We start from the raw sequence: 19,096 nt of genomic DNA, 5'->3' as shown, positions 1-19,096 counted from the left end.
CTCATTAACATTTTTATATTATAACTTATAGTGTTTGAGAGATATAATATAAAAAAAATTATATTGTTTTATGTAAGGGTATAAGTGTAAATTTATACCAACTATATTTTTTATCTTTCAATTTTTCTTCTCAATTAAATAAAAGGTTTTTTATTTTTCTACTTTTTCACCCTTCCAACTAAACAAAAATGAGGAAAATTAAAATATTTTCTATCTTTTTACTTTTTTACCATTTTTTCATTTCTTCAACCAAACAGACCTTTAAATTAATCTAAAATAGAATTTCCATCTTGTAAAAAGAAAAATACATTGACTGTTTTTAAAATTTTTTTCTTTTAATAAAATATTAAATAGCTCGTGCCTTGCAAAAGCTGGATTTATTTAATTGGGAGAATAAAATGTTGCACATGACTAGCAAGTCATTTATGTATTTTAAATTATTAATGCCCATGTTTTCAAGGTAATAATTACTATTATCTTATTGTACCCAAAGAAAAAATTTACTCTTATCATTCATTTATTTATTTATTTTTCCTCTCTGACAATCTTATTGGAACTTAGTTGGACTGGACCTACAAAGTACAAAAGCGTAGGGCCAACGCATTTTTATTTATGGTGGAAATTAACATTGGTTTAAAAATTATTTTTAAAAATGTTTTATGGAAAAAGAAAAAATAAATTGATTTTTTTTTTTACAACAAATGCGACTGTCCCCCACCGCTAACCACTTATATAAATTTGAAGCTTACCCCTATGGCCCTATCATAGGGGCATAGCAAAACTAGTAAGGAATACTCAGAAATCAAGCCGCAAGAACCGCTAGTTGTTGCCTGTTGCAATATGGCTTCCAAACTGAAACAGCCACAGCCACTATTATCTGACCTTGTCTCCGGCATGAGCTCTGTTCCCTCTAACTACATCCGACCCGCCAATGATCGTCCAAATTTTCATGAGGTTGTGTCATTTGATGGTGCAATTCCTCTCATTGATCTTCAAGACCTCAATGGTCCTAAGCGCTCAGATATAATCAAAGAGATAGGCCTTGCCTGCCTAAATTATGGCTTCTTTCAAGTATTTTCTCTCTTTCTCTCATATAAACATATTGCTACTGAACTTGAATTAGTGCATTTTCTTTCAATGAATATATATCACATCATTTTTTCTCTTTTCAACACCGTTCCAAGGTTAGCAACCATGGAATTTCAGAAGCAGTGATCGATAACATGTTAGATATATCAAGGGAATTTTTCCACATGCCGGAAAGTGAGAGGTTAAAGAATTACTCTGATGATCCAATGAAGACAATGAGACTCTCGACTAGTTTCAACGTAAGAACTGAAAACTTATCCAGCTGGAGGGATTACTTAAGACTCCATTGTCACCCTCTAGAGGACTACATCCAGGAATGGCCTACCAACCCTCCATCCTTCAGGTATTACCAAAAAAAAAAACCAACTCCTCTGATAGAGACGACTGAGGAGTGGTTCAATTTTTTTAGTCAGATTTTAATACATGAGTGAGTATCCTTGTACACCGACAATATCATATACTCATTTGGGGTGCTGTACAAAAATCGTGTGTCATGTTATAATTCTTAGAAATTGTTTGTATCACCGTGTTGTACGTGTACCTATTGATGGAACCAGAAAATTTCTTAGGGGGCTAAGTTGAATATTTACAAAAAAAAAAAAAAAAAAAAAAAATCTAAAGAATAACCTACACACATACCAAATATGTTTGTAACATGATTTGGGAAATGCTATTTTCTTACATATAACAAAGCATATATATAATATTAATAAAAACTAAAAGAATTTTAACTCCTAACAGTGAAATCAACATGTAGTATAATTTGCCTTACCCTCCTTTAAAAGTTACCATGGTTTTTGAGTGGAGTTGTTGTGTGCTTTTATATTAGAACCCTTTTCCCTCTCCCTTGTGTGTGTGTTTGTTTCTCAAAAAAAAAAAAAAAAAGCATGTACACTTTCTTCTAAAAGGAAAAAAATAATGACCAAATCTCTAATTTGTTAAATGAAAAAAAAAGAGAAAAGAATGTTTTTATTAAAAAGATTTACTTATATATTTCTAAGGTATGTGATTATGGTATAACAGTAATTAGAGAAAAGAAACAGTGTATTAATAATATATAAAATTTTATATTTTTATGAAATATATATATATATATATATATGATACGCAAGATAAAAATTCTACTTTAACTTAATCTAAGTGTATATGTGTGTGAAGCTTCCTTCTAGAGACTTGACACCTTACAAACACTTATACTTATAGAGTGATCATCACACCAAATGTGTGCGGTGGTATTTTTATGAAATATATTAAATACACTATGAATTAATAAGTTGTTTATGGTATGAGAGTAATTAGAAGAAACAAAAATGATGTATTAGTCATCTTAATAAATTACCACTGCGCACTCTTGGTGAGATAATCACTCTACAAGTATAAATATTTTTGGAGTGTGGGGGGTAAGGGTCATGGTTTAAGTCTTCTAAAAAGGAGCTTCACACACTTATGCATTTGTTTTATAAGACACACGTACATTTAGATTAGGTTAAAATAAATTTTTTATCTTATATATAAAAAAAAAAAGTCATCAACATAAATGTGTTACATGTTTTTAGTAAATAATTTGATGGGGGCATTGTTTAAATTTAAATTTTATTTTTAGCAAAAAATGTAAGAGGATTGGGGGATTTTTGAAAAGTTAAGGGGGTGATAGCCCCTCCTACCCCCTTCTGAAGACTTGACACCCTACTCTAGCCTAATCTAATGAACTTTAATCATCTTAATTATGTCAAACGTATGCTACCTACGTCTTCTGTTTTGGTTAATTATAATATAAATATGATTATAGGGTCTTGATCGATAGGAAATACAATTATAATTGTTCTAAATAATTAATCAAGTAGCAAATAATTTATGTTTTGCAGAGAAGTTGTTGGTGAGTACTGTAGAAATGCAAGAAGCCTAGCACTGAGGCTGCTTGAAGCAGTATCCGAGAGCTTAGGACTTGAAAAAGATTACATAGACAAGGCTCTGGGGAAGCATGGTCAGCACATGGCTATCAACTACTACCCACATTGTCCACAGCCAGATTTAACTTATGGATTACCTAAGCATTCTGATCCTAACGTCATGACCATACTTCTCCAAGATGACGTGCCAGGTTTGCAAGTACTCAGAAATGGCAAGTGGGTTGCTGTCAATCCCATTCCATCTACCTTTATTGTCAATATTGGTGATCAAATACAGGTAAGAAATATAAAATGGAATCTAGCTATTTATTATTCTACAGTTTTAACATAGTACTTGAGTCCATGATTTACATATGAAAAGGTTTTAAGAAACTTTAAATGGAAAATTTTATTGAAAAAATAAAAAAGTGACCAATTTTTTTTTTACAACTTTCTCAATTTTTTTATAATTTTTTTATTTTATTTAAATGAACGATTAATTCATATCATAATACATTAACTAGACCCTTATATGAATACTTAATACATTCAAATACAATTGAATAAAGGACATTTTATGTTTGGTTAATTATCAATAATTAATGGTAGTAGTTAGAACCGTTCATTTTTATACACATTTGATTACCAATGATTGACTGTATGCTATTACCAATGATTACCTGTTTGAAAGCTCGAAAATATGCTAAAAACACAAGAGCTGTTTAGACTCCCAAATTAAAATACGGCTTGATATATTTTACACTAACTTAATTCTAAGTGCGGAATAGTATAAATGCGAGCGGATAAACAAACAAGCTACTCTAATCCATAATCAAGACAACACAACAGTAAAATTGAATGTAAAAGAGTAGGGAAGAGAGATGTAATCACAAGATAACACGCCGATGTGTTATTGAAGAGAAAACTGAAAAACTCGGTGAAAAACCTCTCCGCTGCCCTCCAAGCAGTAATTGATCCACTAGACAATTAGTTGGGATACATGGGTCAGCAAGAGACCATCTAAGCCTAATCTACCTGATGTACCTAATCCTTCCAAGCTCCTACTCCAACAAGGCTTCTCGGAACCGTGTCTTGTCTAGCTCTCCGGATCCTACAACAAGCTCCATGTTGCATTTTCCATCCTTGGCTTCTTCCAATGTTCCCAGCAGCACCAAAACCTCACTTGACACTCTGAAAGGGTGTGGTAAGTGTTTGGACTATCAACCTCTCAATGGCATGGAAATGGACAGGTAGGAGTTGAGGAAAATCCACAAGCAATTGTGTAGAGGATTGTGAGTATAACAATCTCTAACTCTCAAGGTGTTTGGCTAGGATTTTCTCTTAGAACCACTTCTCAACTTTTGTGGGTAATGTGGGTATAAATAGTGTAGGCACAAAAAGTGTGTATTAGAATTGACAGTCTGGCAAAATAGAATGTCTTATGGGTGTTTCGCGGGAAGGCCTTACCCGCGAGATACTCGCAAGACACAGCTGTCTCCATCCTGTCCTGATTTTTCGCATTCCAACATGTGCAATAACATGAGTCACTTCGTGGGATGCTTAGTCGCTCTTCAGTCTTCAATTGCTTGAGTCTTCACACTTTCTCTCTATCACACAACCCTTACAGTCAAATCCCACAATAGATACAGGGTACAAAAGATTGAGTAGAATTACAATCAAATTTGGCACGGAATTAAAGCCAACAAAACACATAATTGTAAATCACAACTTTACATTGTCTATCATATCAAAAAACTTATTTATTTTTCTCTGCTATTCGCTTTCTGCCACAAAAATTGTATGTTAAAGTGTACGGTATACTAGTTAATTAATTTTCTTCTGTATCAAAATGATGTAGGTCAAGGCTAAGGGTGGCAATTCATGTTTGCATGTCGGGTTCGTGTTGTGTCAACTCATTAGTATTCGACGATATAGGTCAACACTAACCCGATATGTTTATTAAACGGGTCAAGATTTCTTAACCCTAATATGACCCATTTATTAAACAGGTCAGTTGTGTCGACTTGTTTCTTAGATTTTATCAAAATGAAAAAGAAAATTATGTAAAAACAAACAAATAATTTTTTTAAAAATATAAAATTCAAAACTAACGAGTAATTGTATTACAAATATTCATTCAAAATTAAATCATATATCAATATCACAAATAATCAATCACAATATGTCAAAGAAAATAAACCACAACAATTAATAAGTTTATATACCTAAAGTTCAAGGATATATTGGTAAAATGTCATTTAATTAAACGGGTCAGATGGGTCAAACAAATTCTATATGTTCAACACTAACCATATCTGTTTATTAAACAGGTTAACCGTGTCAACCTGAATATGACACGAACCTGTTAAACCTCAACTTATAACCTGTTAATTTTATATCATATCGTGTCGGATTTGTGGATCGTGTCTAATTTTGCCATCCATAGCCAAGGCTTTAACTAGGACATGAGATCCGCAATTTCCAAAATCAGATCTAAAATGCACTATATTCATGTTTGTATTGTATGGGCAGATGTGTGAGTGTGAGTGTGAGTGCGAGTGTGAGTGTGCGTGAATGAGATCACTTCATGATATGACTCTTCTGTTCTGAGTGATCTACGCATTCTTATGTAACGTGTGTCAACTTTTGTACTCAAAACCAAAAAAAAAAATAATTCTACAAAGACTGATGCATATGTCACTCATGTTTATTATAGCTTTGTCATGCATGCGTTGCGCCATTTTCAAAGCTCAAGATTTGACCGTCATTAATTGATTCGAATGGCAGTCAATTACAAATTTACAATGGTTGAACGCCTTTTACTTTTCTGGGTACCCCTTTTAATGTTTTATTTTTATTTTTTTGCTGAACAGTACCCTTTTAATGTTATGACTCAGTCCAGTATTACCAATTATATTTATCGGCATCTAAATACAATATATATATACATGTGTTAAATACAATATACATACATATGTTAGGATATATGTGAATTATGTTAAAAACATATATTATTTAGATTGGTTAATCTTTTGACAAAATGTATTTTACTTGTAATTGGGTAGATTTAGGATGAGTTTAGTACTTCAAGAAACATGTTTTTCAAGTCAAGTATTGAAACCATGAAGATTGGATCAAGAAACAAGTGAAGAAAAGCTGTTCATTAAAACTGGACAGATTCTCAATAGCTGTAGACAGATATTTATTGAGGATTAATGAATCTCGATAGATATATCTATCGAGGTCTCGACAGATAGTTCGACAACTGTATCTATCGAGAATTAGGAAATCAGAATTTTCAGATATGATTTTCGGCCCATGTTGACATGTATGTATAGGGTTTCTTTTCTGACAACCCTAGGCATATATAAGACTTATTTTAAATGCCGTTACATATGAGAATACAAGGAGAACACATGCAAAAGATGACCGATGCCTTATTCTCTCTAAAGAAGCTACTGCATTTTTGTGCATTAGGGTTTTGTAACTAAGTGCTTCTTGATCTTCATTGTTGATGAAGTGAAAAACTTTGTAACCAACAATATTCTTCGAGTTGGTGTGTTAATCACATATTGGGAGTCGTACATCTTTGGTAAGTCATGTACTGAGATCCGTGCAAAAGAGTGGTGTTCATATATTGAAGAGTTCAGAGGTTCTGAAGCGATGGAAGATTTCTGCTGTAAGTTCATTTATGGGTATTATAGAGACAAAGGACAAAAGTTTTGTATTAGATCTGAAATTTTTCTTTATTATAGTGGATTGCTTTTTGGGAAGGTTTCCCTTCTAGGTTTTATACTATGAAATTAGTTTGTTTCATCGATTTTCCTGGGTCATCATATCTTATCTTATTTATTTTTCCGTTGTGCATGATATTGATGTTAGTTTGTTTTAACAGGATTTATTCATAATAAATCTAATTAACAACTTGGATTTAAAACTTCTTAATTTTATTAACCAGGGTCTAAATTTCTCAACAACATAAATTGATTAACATGAAGCCATGTACATATATAATGTAGGTACTTAGCAATGATCGTTACAAGAGTGTGCTACATCGAGCAGTGGTGAATTGTGACAAGGAGAGGATCTCTATTCCAACATTCTATTGCCCATCGCCTGATGCTGTGATAGGACCAGCGCCACAGCTGATTGATATTGATTCTTCTACCCATTATAGGAACTTTGTTTATAGTGAATACTACGAAAAGTTTTGGAACCGAGGCCTCACAACTGAAACTTGTTCCAACCTGTTCAAAACATCCCATTCTTAATCATGATGAGAAAGTCTCTAGACACGACACAAGTCATCCTGCGATAAATGGTGTGTTCATAGAAGAACTAAATCATGGTGATATAATGATCTTGTTATGAGATTTAATGTATGACAGAATCTACAATTTAATATTTGTAATTCATCAATTTTAGTATTTTATGTTATTTTAGTTTTAGGTATTTATTTTCCTGTTTTAAGGTATTTTTAATGTTGTTTAGTTAAATTAGGATTTTTTTTTTTTGAGTGTTTTCCTAGCCACCCTAGGTTTTCTAGCTATCCTAGGTTTTCTTTTTACTATTTAAATGCATTGTAGCCTCTAAAGGCAGTTCAATTTTCCAGATTAGTAAAATATAGACTTTGTCTATTGTTTTTACTTATGGATTCTAGACTTATCAACTTGTGGGTTTAAGGAACTACTCATGGATTCGAGGTTTACTAGTAGAAACTAACAGTTTAGTTTTTGTTTCCATCAAAGAGAGTATTGTATGTGCTTTCTTTAGGCTTCAGCAACATCAATTGGTATCAAACCTTGACTTACCCTAGTCTGGAGGCTAACCGTCCAGACGGTAACTACCACAACAACAACAATGAAGTTGAAGACACAATTCTCACTAGGACTGAGTTCCACCAATTTTGTTAAGAGAGACAACAAACTATGTTCGAAATCCAGAAAGGAATTGCTACTCTTCTTGCTAGGAAACCAGATCACAACAACAACGATCAATATATTCAAAGACATACTCCTAGCTACAAGAAAATTTCATTCTTTGATGGAAATATGTGTAAGTTGGATTTTATTAATTGGATTCTTGATTTGGAAGAGCATTTTAATTTTTGGAAGATTTGTGAAGAAGAAAAAGTATGGCTTGCATCTAATAATTGGACATAAAGCAGAGGAATGGTGGAAAGACATACAAATTGATAGAAAGCGTTGAGGTAAACATTTGATTCGCTCTTGGCAAAGAATGAGAAAGGTGTTAATTGATTTATGGTTTCCTCATGATTATTATGAAATACTAGATTATACAAATGTTGATTATAGATCTATATATTCATATGAAAAGCAATATTGACAAAACATAAAAGGCCAAACAAAAAACCAAAATGATCACAACCAAGTCCATGTATCAAGAAAAGAAAAGTGTTTGAAGATTGACAAGATGCAACCAATTTCTAAAGAAAATTTCGAAGTGGTTGAAAAATATCAAGACTTGCAACAAGTTCTTGAATTGAAGTTTAAAGATAGCACATTTCAAAAGTTCAATGAAGAGGTCAAAGAAAAGAAGATTGAGTTGATTGTGGATAATGGCAGAAATCAAGAGATGGTAATTATTGAAAATATTGTAGAAGATCCAATTGAGGATGAATCCATCACCCACAATCCCCAAGTTATAGTTGATTTGTTGAAGATGACTACATAATATATTGATTTTCTTGGAGTAGAAAATTTTAATTTTATTATCAATCCTTTGTTGATTGATGTTGCAAATGAATTGAAGGTAGATGAGAAGAAATTTTATGAAGGATTCAAGTTTCAAAACCAAATCAAGCTATTAAAGCATTCAAAGTATTTGTTTATTTGGAGTGAAAGATTTTAGATTTTGACTATCAACTTGAGGATGAGTTTTTTTTCAAGAAATGTAGGACATAATCTACAATTTAATATATGTAATTCATTAATTTTGGTATTATGTAATTTACATTATTTTCAGTTTAGGGTATTTATTTTCTTATTTTTAGGTGCTTTTAATACTGTTTAGTCAAATTAGGGTTTTGCGTGTTTTCCTAACCATCCTAGGTTTACTAATCACCCTAGGTTTTACTTTTACTATTTAAACGCATTGTAGCCTCCAAAGATAGTTTAGTTTTTCAAATTAATAAAATACAAACTTTGTCTTTTTTTTTTGGTGGATTCCAGTCCTATCACCTTATGGATTCAATGTTTTACTACCAGAAAACTAACAGCTTAGTTCCTGCTCCATCAAAGAGAGTATTGTGTGTGTTTTCTTCAGGCTTTCATGTCATCCAAATTCTACTTGAATGGAGCTTAAGATGCATGGTATACATAAATTCAATGTACTTCCTCTATAGAGAATTTCAATAAAGCTTCTTAATGGGACAATAGAAGAATGTTCTTATTGTAGAAGCCTCACAATGGTAATCAATCTAGGGGCAAAATTGTAATTTCCAAACACTCCATGAGTAAAAATGTTATTTGAAATATTCAATGAACATAAATTTCACTCTAAAATATAACTGAGTTCACAAAAATCAAAACAATATGTCAAACATGATAACCATGTGATCAAAAGATTGAGCCACATCAAGATTCAACAATTAATATGCATTCTTAGACAATATGACATAAACCATGTGATTATGAGTGATTAATTCTGATTGATCCTTAAGTAGGATAATTAGAATTAATTATATAAGGATGTAATTAATAATAATCATTAAATTCCACAAGATAAATCTTAATTTTTTATTTTATTTTCCCTCCTTGAAGAAGGGGAAAAATTAAAGATTATAAATTAAAAATCGTTGTATAATATTTTGATTATGAAATGGCTTCACAATAGCTTTAAAACTTGTAATTATATACTTAAACAAACCCATCAAAAGTTAAAATTGGAGTCAAAATAGCCCATGACACAAGTATTGATTGACACCTCTTCCCAGAAACATGGGTGTCGAATGACACTTTTGTCCTGATTACCACCAAGTTTGAGTTTGTGCATAAGGATAAAAACAATTTCAAAAACTAATGGACAAATGGAAATGAGGGAAGTTTGAACCCTTTAATCCATTCCCCTTTATATACATTAAAAAAAAAAAAAAAAAAACTCATGAACAAATTAAAGGACTATTTTTTTGTGGCTTTGAAACTTATTATAAAGAGTTGAGAGTAATGAGGGGAAAAAATTGGAAAATAACACCAAGTTGCAAACAATTTTGTTAGTTAGCAACGTTTCCAAACTATTTAGCAAATTAACATCTCAAGTCTAAAAGACTCAAGTTCGTTGTAGCAAAATGAGTCTTATAGACTTGAGTTTAGTGGAACTCAAGTCTCTGAGTCTCAAGTACATTAAATGAAATCAAGAGAAAACGGAGAAAAAGAGGAAACTGACCTTGAGAGAAAACAAAGAAAAAGAAGGAGAAGAAGAAGAAGAAGGAAGAAGAAAAAGCCACCTACAAAAACCAAACCCAATTCATTAAATGAAATCAACAACCTAGAAACCCAGAGAGAAAACGGGGAAAAAGAAAGAAGAAGAAGAAGAAGAAGAAGAAGGAAGAAGAAGAAACCTGCAAAAACCAAACCCACCCACGACAAAACCAAACCCACCCACCTATTGTCATCTTAACGACGAATCGGTGATGGCTTTCCCAATTGGGAAGGTGGCCATTCTTCTTAGTGCAGGTATGTCTTTTCTTTTCGTTTGTTCCTTGTTCTTATTCTTCTTTCTTTTCTCCTTCTTCTTCTTCTTCTTCTTCTGCTGTGTGGGTTTGTTCTTGGGGTTTGATTTGGGTTCGGTTGGTCTAGAGAATGAAGAACGAAGGAAGAAAAGGAAGAATTGGGGTTTGATTTGGGTCTAGTTGATCTAGAGAATGGAGAATGAAGGAAGTAAAGGAAGAACAGTGGGTCAACAAGAAAGGAAATCGAGTGTGTAAATCTCAAGTTCCATTGCCAGCACATAGATCTCGAGTCTTTTAGGTTTGAGTTGTTATAGTGAACTCGAGTTTAAAAGACTCGAGATGTTAGTTTCCTAAATAGTTTAAAATCGTTGCTAACTGAAGAAATTGTTTGGAGATTGGTGTTAGTTTGCAATTTTTTCCATAACTAGGCACTGCAAAAATTTACTAAGAAAAGATATTAGGTTGCACATTTATGCAACATTATTCTTCTTAGATCTTTAAACACAAATCCAACTTACACATTTAAACACTTCAATCATCTACATAAATCAAGCTACAACACACATCACAACATCTTGCACTCATCAACACGCACAACTCCCTCCACTAATCGAGTGAAAGATTTGTGGATTGAGAGATTCAACACATCAAAGAGACATATCTATTTAAAAATCCACTGTCAAGCCATTTGAAGGAGGTAGTGCACGAAGGTATAAAAAACTCCACGAATTTAATTAATAAAATAAACTATTATATGAGATGAACATTCCTATGTTTCTGAATTGCTTAATGGTTATTCCCTTATAGCGATAGATCCTCATAAATAGGTTATAGTCTCTAGCATTTTTTAAAGGACAAAATTTAGCTACAAAAATTGGTTGCAGTCTTAAGGCTACAACCTTACTCAATAAAATAAATATTACTACATATTTTAAAAATCTAATCGTTGAATTGTATATTTTTTATGCTCTTAATACACATGTTAAATTTTGTGTCAATCAAATATTATTGAATATATAATCTATAAGTATATATTTTATACATAATTTTAAACTAAAAAAACTTCTAATTTAAACAATTTATCGATGACATAATTATTGATCTTTAATTTTCTAGAAGTTTTGCAAGTATGAATGATATAAGAAGAAGATATAATCTTATGGTAAATTTGTTAAAATTCACCTCTAATAAAAAGATATTGAGTAAGGTTGTAGCCAAAGGTTATAACTAATTTTGTAACTAAACTTTATCCTTTAAGAAAATCTATTTTCAGACACTTTTTATGTATTAATCATAGTTTATCATCTCAACAATTTTTATAATGTTATTTTCATCTTCAAAATTTTAATGGTGTCAGTTTAGTCTTTATTATTCTTTCTCACTCACAGAAATAATCGATGTATTTGGAAATATGTTCATGTGGTCCATAATAATAATAAAAAATTAAAGTTATTACCAAATGTTACTATAAGAAGTTTAAAAACTAGCATAAGAGTTAATATTTAACAGTTTAATAAATATTTTTTTAACTATTTTTTTATTCAAAAGTTGGCATAAATTAATTTTTATTGTAATTAAATGACATGTAAGCATTTCACTAGTCATACCATTAGTTTGAACCTTTTTTTTTTTTTTTTTGGGGGTTAAGAAAAAACATTAGTTTGAACTAGAAGTGTGAAAATGAATAAAATAATATTAGGACTGAGCAAGTGTCGGGTTAGGTCGGTTTAGAGCCCATTTGCAACCCAACTCGACAATTCAGTTCTGTTACCTGCACTTGCCCGAAAATTCAGATTCCGTTTTTGGATTGGGTCCTTGGGTCTCAATTGGATCCGTGTGTTTTTTTCCTAATTGTTTTGGACATATAATAAGATAAAAATTCTATTCTAAGTGTATATGTGTGTGAATCTCCCTCCTGGAGAATTGAACCTCGCCCTTGTCCCCCCCACATCCCACAAGCACTTATACTTGTGGAGTGACCATAGTGCTAAGGGTGCGCAATGGTGGGTTCTTTTCTTTGATATTGACATTCATGATCTCTTTCCAATTTGAGAGCTTGACCAAATCTTAACACTTAAGACTCAAATATATATATATATATATATATATTATTACTTCTCAATTGTCAAGTTTCATTTAAATTCAAATTAAAGTTTCAAGAGAAAATCAGCATTAATGACCTAACTCATTTAGAAAACACAATCTGAATTTCTTACCCCTCTTGATTTATTTTCTTCCAAAGAAAAGTTTACATTTAACTCATTTAGCCAAATTCATAATCTATCATGCACGTCCAAATTCAAAATAGGATATAAATTTGGAATTAAGCTCAAATTGAGGAAGAATAGTTATGGAAACTTCAATTTTTTAGATTAGATTTAATTTTCAAACTTTCAATACATTAGATTTAATGCTACAGACACAAACTATTTTACAACATTTTTACAAACTGCTGATGTGGTTTAGTAATTTTCAAATAATTATTAGTAAACATAAATGTGATGTTAGTAGTGGACCCATATTAGAACTAATAAGAACTTGCCACATCAATAGTTTGTAAAAATGTTGTAAAATAGTTTGTAGCTATAATATTACTCTAGATTTAATTTGCTACGGTCATAATTTAAATGGAAAGTAATTCAGACCTTTTTTGTTTATTTATTTATAAAAAAAGTGATGGTGTTTAGATGGAATATAAGGGGTTGTTTGGATTTTCAGTTTTCATCACTCATAACTTTGTTTCCATCACCCATAACTCAAAATTGGTGGGTCCCATGGCTGAGTAGTGTGTTTGGATGTGTTTCTATCACTCAATTTTCTGATTTTTGAGTGATGAGTTATGGAAACTGAAAACACATTTTGAGTGTTTTCAAGTTATGGAAACAGAGTTATGTGGCCTTTTTGTAATTTTCCTCAACCGGATGGGACCTACCTTATGCCTTGTCTCATCAATCTGACTTCATGCACCCGTGCTCTCCCCTCCTCTCTCTCTCATCTTTTTTTTTCCTCTTCAAACACACATGAATCAAACCCAATTTATTTAAAGAATCCACTGTTTATCAAAACCAAACCTATTCAAGAGCTAATTACAGTAATCTAAAGCAAAGTCCAACTCGAAAACACAAATTTGGTCCCAGAAACAGCTTAATTAAGCTCCAAAATTTGGAAAATTTGTAAAAAAAAAAAAAAAAGGGAAAAAGATTGTTAATCCTAGAGAGAGATCGGAGCCTTCTCAGATATAAGAATTAGAAGAATGAAGATTCAAACATTGAAGTCACTGACTTCGATCTCAGATTAAACCAAACCAAAACCCAAAAAAGAAAGAAAGCAAATGGGATCTCGGCACGACAGTGGAATGAGGAATATTGCCATCAGCCATGTCCAGCTTGGCATGGAAAGAAAAACGATGGAGAGTACCTTGTCATCAGCCATGTCCATGATCACAGATCTGCGCTGCTGTGGCACGACAGAGGAGATCTTGCGGCGTTGGGTGATGATGCCCACGAGGTAGGTGATGCTAGGTGACGGTGGAGATTGGCGTCGTAGGTCTAGACCTTGATTTCTGTTGTTGGGTTCGTGGAGGGGCAGAGAAAAATGAAGGGGAGAGGCAAAGAAAGATGAGAGGCAGAGAGAGATGAGAGTTAGGGAAAAAAGAAAAAAAAGGAGAGAGAAAAGTCTTTTGACATTAGGTTAATGTGTGGGTCCCAGTTTTTTTTAGTTTTTTGGTTGAAAACATAACTGAGTAATGGGTACGAAATGTGTGGGGTTTAGGGAATTGGGGCATTTTAAGTCATGAGTGATGAGTGACAAAAATTGAGTGAGGAGTGATGAGTGATGGTTTTTTAAAAAACAAACAGCCCCTAAGTCATTATTTATTTTTAAGCTATGAACCTAAGACATACAAGTAATTTCTTAAGCGGTGAGACAAACTGGACGCAATTTAACCCACTTAATTTCCATTTTAACTTAGCTTTCTTTTGGGGGTTGAGTTGTATAGATTATAGAGGACTCAGTTCTTGTTAGTTTTCATCCACCTATAAAGGCTTTCGGGTTTTTTTTGGGTAAGTTGTTTGAAAAGTGCGTTTTTAGAAATGACATTTTTAAAATGTACATTTGGAAAACACAATTTTGAAAGTCACAGTAAAACGTTTGGTAAAACTTGTGTATAGTATTAGTTTAAAAATGTGTTTTGGTGCAAGTTACCAAAAAGGACTTAAAGACTTAATTTTTATATTGATGTTATTCTATCATTTTTGAAGTAGCTCATGATGATGATAACAACAACAACAACAACAACAATAATAAAAAACTAGCCTTTCCTAAAAAAAGGTAATATTTTTTAAAAGTAAAAACTAAATAAAAATAACCCCCCATTACTTTCCCTTCCCCAATGCTAATATCAACCTCAGAGAGAGAGAGAGAGAGAGAGAGAGAGAGAGAGAGAGAGAGAGAGAGAGAGAGAGAGAGAGAGAGAGAGAGAGAGAGAGAGAGAGAGAGAGATTTCATTCACACGGACATGCAGGTTGTTCCTTCTTATTTCCATTTATGATAGTGATATGGTTGAGCGAGTTCTTGTTGTGACAATATTCTCCATTGCTACTGCAAATTCCACCTGAGAACTTGAGCAGTGCTGTTGTTGGAAAGTCAGGGAGGTGAGTTTATTGGTTGGCTGATGATTTTGTCATTAAGCAAATGCTTGAGGGTGTTTTAGGTATTCAAACCTTAAAAAGTATTCCAAATTTTAAGTAGCTTTTTTCAAAAAATTGGTTGATATTTTAGTTTCAAAACATGATGTATGGCATTTGAAAGAATGCAGTTTCTAGTAAAATCGCAGTACCAAACACACACATGGAGAGGGTTTGGATGCGTTGCTATCCGCGTCTGCGTTTCCTTGGGTGGGTCCCGTGCACTGTTCATGGAACCCATAAGTGCCTCTTTCAGCAAACATAACTTCTAACCCGAGTCCCACGGCTCTATTCACATATTTAAAAATTATCTTGCTATAGTATTTTCAGTTTTCAGCAGTAAGCGGTATCCAAACAGACCCACATTTGTGTTTTTGATAAAAATGCGCGTTAAGAGTTCTAGAACAGCCTATCCAAATGGGCATGTTATTTACTTGGTTGACTTAGCCATTTTAAGTCCTTCAGTTCTAGACATCTATCCCAAGTTTCTATGTTTAACAATTTCAAAAAAAAAAAAAAAAAAAAAATTAAGACATCCAATCAACAGAACAAAGAAATGCAAAGATAGAGTGGTGTGTAAGGAAATCAAATTGGTAGTTGCATATTTCCTAATTCAAGTTTAATGCACTAAATTCCCCCCCCCCCCCCAAAAAAAAAAGTTTATTGCACTAAAATCTAATATGTTAACTCAATTGGGTCATTAATGCCAATAAATTTCCTTTTAAAGTTTAATTCAAATTTGAATTAGATTAAAATTTTGAAAGTATAAAAGATGTTTGGGTTTTAAATGAGGAGATTTGGTCAAGGTTTTAAATTGAAAAAGGAAATAAGAGGGAAAATGCGAATTTCTTTTATATTTATAATCGGAAATAAAAATTTTCAAAAGATGATTTTTTTTTGGAGAGAGTTTCAACCTATGGCATCTGCTCTTAATAATAGCTCTTTATCATCGAATTAAGATACCAATCAGTTTTTGGTGTAGACGGGGATTGAACCTCAGATCTCTTATACAATAGGAAAGAAGCCAAAGGTGAAAAACTCAAGAGAGGATTTATTTATTTATTTATTTTTATTTTAATTTTTTAGGAACGGACGGATCGGGTTAAACTTGAGACCAACCTGAAAATTTCTGAGCGCTAGACCCAAACCCGAACCGAACGTTTATTGACCTACCTAAAACCCTTCGGGTCAGGTTGTTCCTTGCTCACCCCATTTTTATATATATATATATACACACACACACACACACACACACACACACACACTAGTGTGTAGTCCCGTGCATATGCATGAATACAATTAAAAATATTCACAATTATACGGATATAAATTATGCATCTTTAGACTCTTCGATGTTTGCACCCAATAATTCATTTGTCACAAAAATTAAAAACTTAGATGGACATGTGGCAAAAAACTAGACTCCAATTGAAATCCAATTTAGAATCTAATTGGATTTAGACTCTTTGATTTTTACACTCATAATTCACTTGACACAAAATTAAAAATTAAATGGTACACGTAGCGCAAAATTGAGAATTCAATTAAAATCTAATTGGATTCTCAATTTTGCACTACGTGTCCCACTTAATTTTTAATTTTGTACAAAGTAAATTATTGAGTGTAAAAAATAAAAATCAAAGAGTCCAAATCCAATTAGATTCTAAATTGGATTTCAATTGGAGTCCAATTTTCTGTCACGTGTCCATCTAAGTTTTTAATTTGTGGCAAGTGAATTATTGGATGCAAAAACCCAAGAGTCTAAAACTAATTAAACTCTAAATCATATATATATATATATATATATATTTATATATATAATGAGAAACCATTATATATTTTAGAAATGTATGGTTTTAAAAAAAGTGTAAACTAATACCATGTATAATTTAAACATCTTCCAAAAAATATGTATAATTTGAACCATATAATTGTGATTGTTTTTAATTGTACTTGTGCATATGCAGAGGATTACACACTAGTTTATTAAAGATGAAGGTGAACATAAATTGAAATAATTGAACTTGACTAAACGCAACCTAAATTGAAATTGAAATAGTTTATCCCGAACGCAATCTAAATTGAAATAATTGAACTTGACTAAAATGAAATCGTACCATATTTAAAAGTCTTAAAAGTGATTTTTGGCCAAAAGTTTGGTAGCTTGGCTTTAAGGGTGTGTTTGTTTGGAGGTGAAATAGGGAGGATGAAAAACTTAGAGAGAAAATAGGAAGAAAATTTTTTTTAGAATGTGTTTGGTTAGGTGGTGGAGCCCAGGTGTTTTCTCTCCTGGCCCATCAAAAAGTTTTCTCTCCAAAATGGAGAAAAAACTGTGAGGAAGAAACTTATGAAATGAACTTCCAAAAATACCTGTAAAATTCAACTTCAAGTCTCCAATGTGTTGGCTTTTTATTTTTTCCTTTCATTTTTTCTTCCTTTCTTACTGACGTGTTGACTTCTTTTTCCTTTTTTTTCCTTGATTATTTTTCTTTATTACTGACATGATGGTTTTCATTTTTTGTTATTATTTTCTTCTTTTCTTTTGTCTGAATGTAGCTTCTTTTCTTTTCTTCTTTTATTTTCTTTGACTTTTTCTGGATGTGTAGCTTTCTTCTTTTTCTTCTTCTTCTCTTTTTTTTTTTTTTTTATTTTTTTTTAATTTTTTTTAAACATTTTGTTATGCTTTTTTTTTAATACTTTAATTAGTGTCTATCTGTACATAATTTTTTTTTTTAAAAAAGTATAATGTGTTACCTTTTATTTTATTTAATAGGGACATGATGGTCAATTTTTACAAACTTTATTTTCAACAAAACAAAAAAGTTTTCCATTCATCTGCTTTTCCACCCTCCCAACCAAACATAAACGAGGGAAACTAAAATCTTTTCTATCCTTCCACTTTTCTATCCTCTCTTCATTTTCTATCCTCCCACTTTTCCATCCTCCCAACCAAATGGATCCTAAGTCTTGGAAACGAGGGGGGGAAAGAATACACACTTTCATTGACGTGTTGGAGATAAGATATATTTCCTACAAATAATATTTTATGCAACTTTAGTGTAACATCATGCTCCTCATGTTAAGCGATCACATTTTGGATGCGAAAGTTGTTACAAAAGTTAGAATTACCTTTTTTTTTTGGGTAATAATAAATGGGGGTTAGCTAAGCTATGCTAACCCTCGGTCAGGGCGCTCAAGTTAAGACTTGCGGGCCACCCCTTATGGATGCCCATTAACGAAAGACTACTGGCAGTGAGACTTGAACCTAGGTGGGTTAAACGAAGTGTTTGAGCCTTATCAACTAAACCATCCCCTGTTGGCAAAGTTAGAACTACTTAATTCAAGCGGATCATATGCAAAGTTGTTGCAAAAGTTAGAAGTACTTAATTCATGTCAATGATTATCGAACACACCAATTATTGCATGCTTATTGTGCATACATTAATTGTCGTGCTGAATTGAAATTATATTTTTTATTTTAGTTAAGAGAATATTATATTCACAACATTTTTACAACAAAACTTATGTGACAGCCTGACCAGTTGTTCTGGGTTGTTATTGGTAGGGTAGAAAAGTAATTTTAGTGGTAGGTTCAAATTAGAATCAATAACAACTAATCACCTATGATTTATTGTAAAAATATTGTGAAAATGTTATGGACGTAACATTGTGGAATCATTTTTTTTTATGAGATGTGAAATCATATTTTAAAAACACATTCCGATTGTTTAAGGAGTGTGTAA

General features: G+C 32.1%; 1 protein-coding gene across 1 annotated transcript; it reads left to right on the top strand.

Moving 5' to 3' along the window:
• Positions 1–840: 840 nt before the first annotated feature.
• On the top strand, positions 841–7,249 carry LOC115954999 (protein DMR6-LIKE OXYGENASE 2-like). Its single transcript, XM_031073017.1, has 4 exons — positions 841–1,071; positions 1,185–1,432; positions 2,955–3,276; positions 6,998–7,249. The coding sequence occupies exons 1-4, from the start codon at positions 841–843 to the stop codon at positions 7,247–7,249; spliced, it is 1,053 nt and encodes a 350-aa protein (XP_030928877.1).
• The last annotated feature ends 11,847 nt before the right edge of the window (positions 7,250–19,096 follow it).

Source organism: Quercus lobata, chromosome 8 (genome assembly GCF_001633185.2).
Source record: "Quercus lobata isolate SW786 chromosome 8, ValleyOak3.0 Primary Assembly, whole genome shotgun sequence".
Taxonomy (NCBI): Eukaryota; Viridiplantae; Streptophyta; class Magnoliopsida; order Fagales; family Fagaceae; genus Quercus; species Quercus lobata.
Note: the sequence above shows the minus strand (reverse complement) of the source record. Positions and strands in the feature narration are given on the sequence as shown.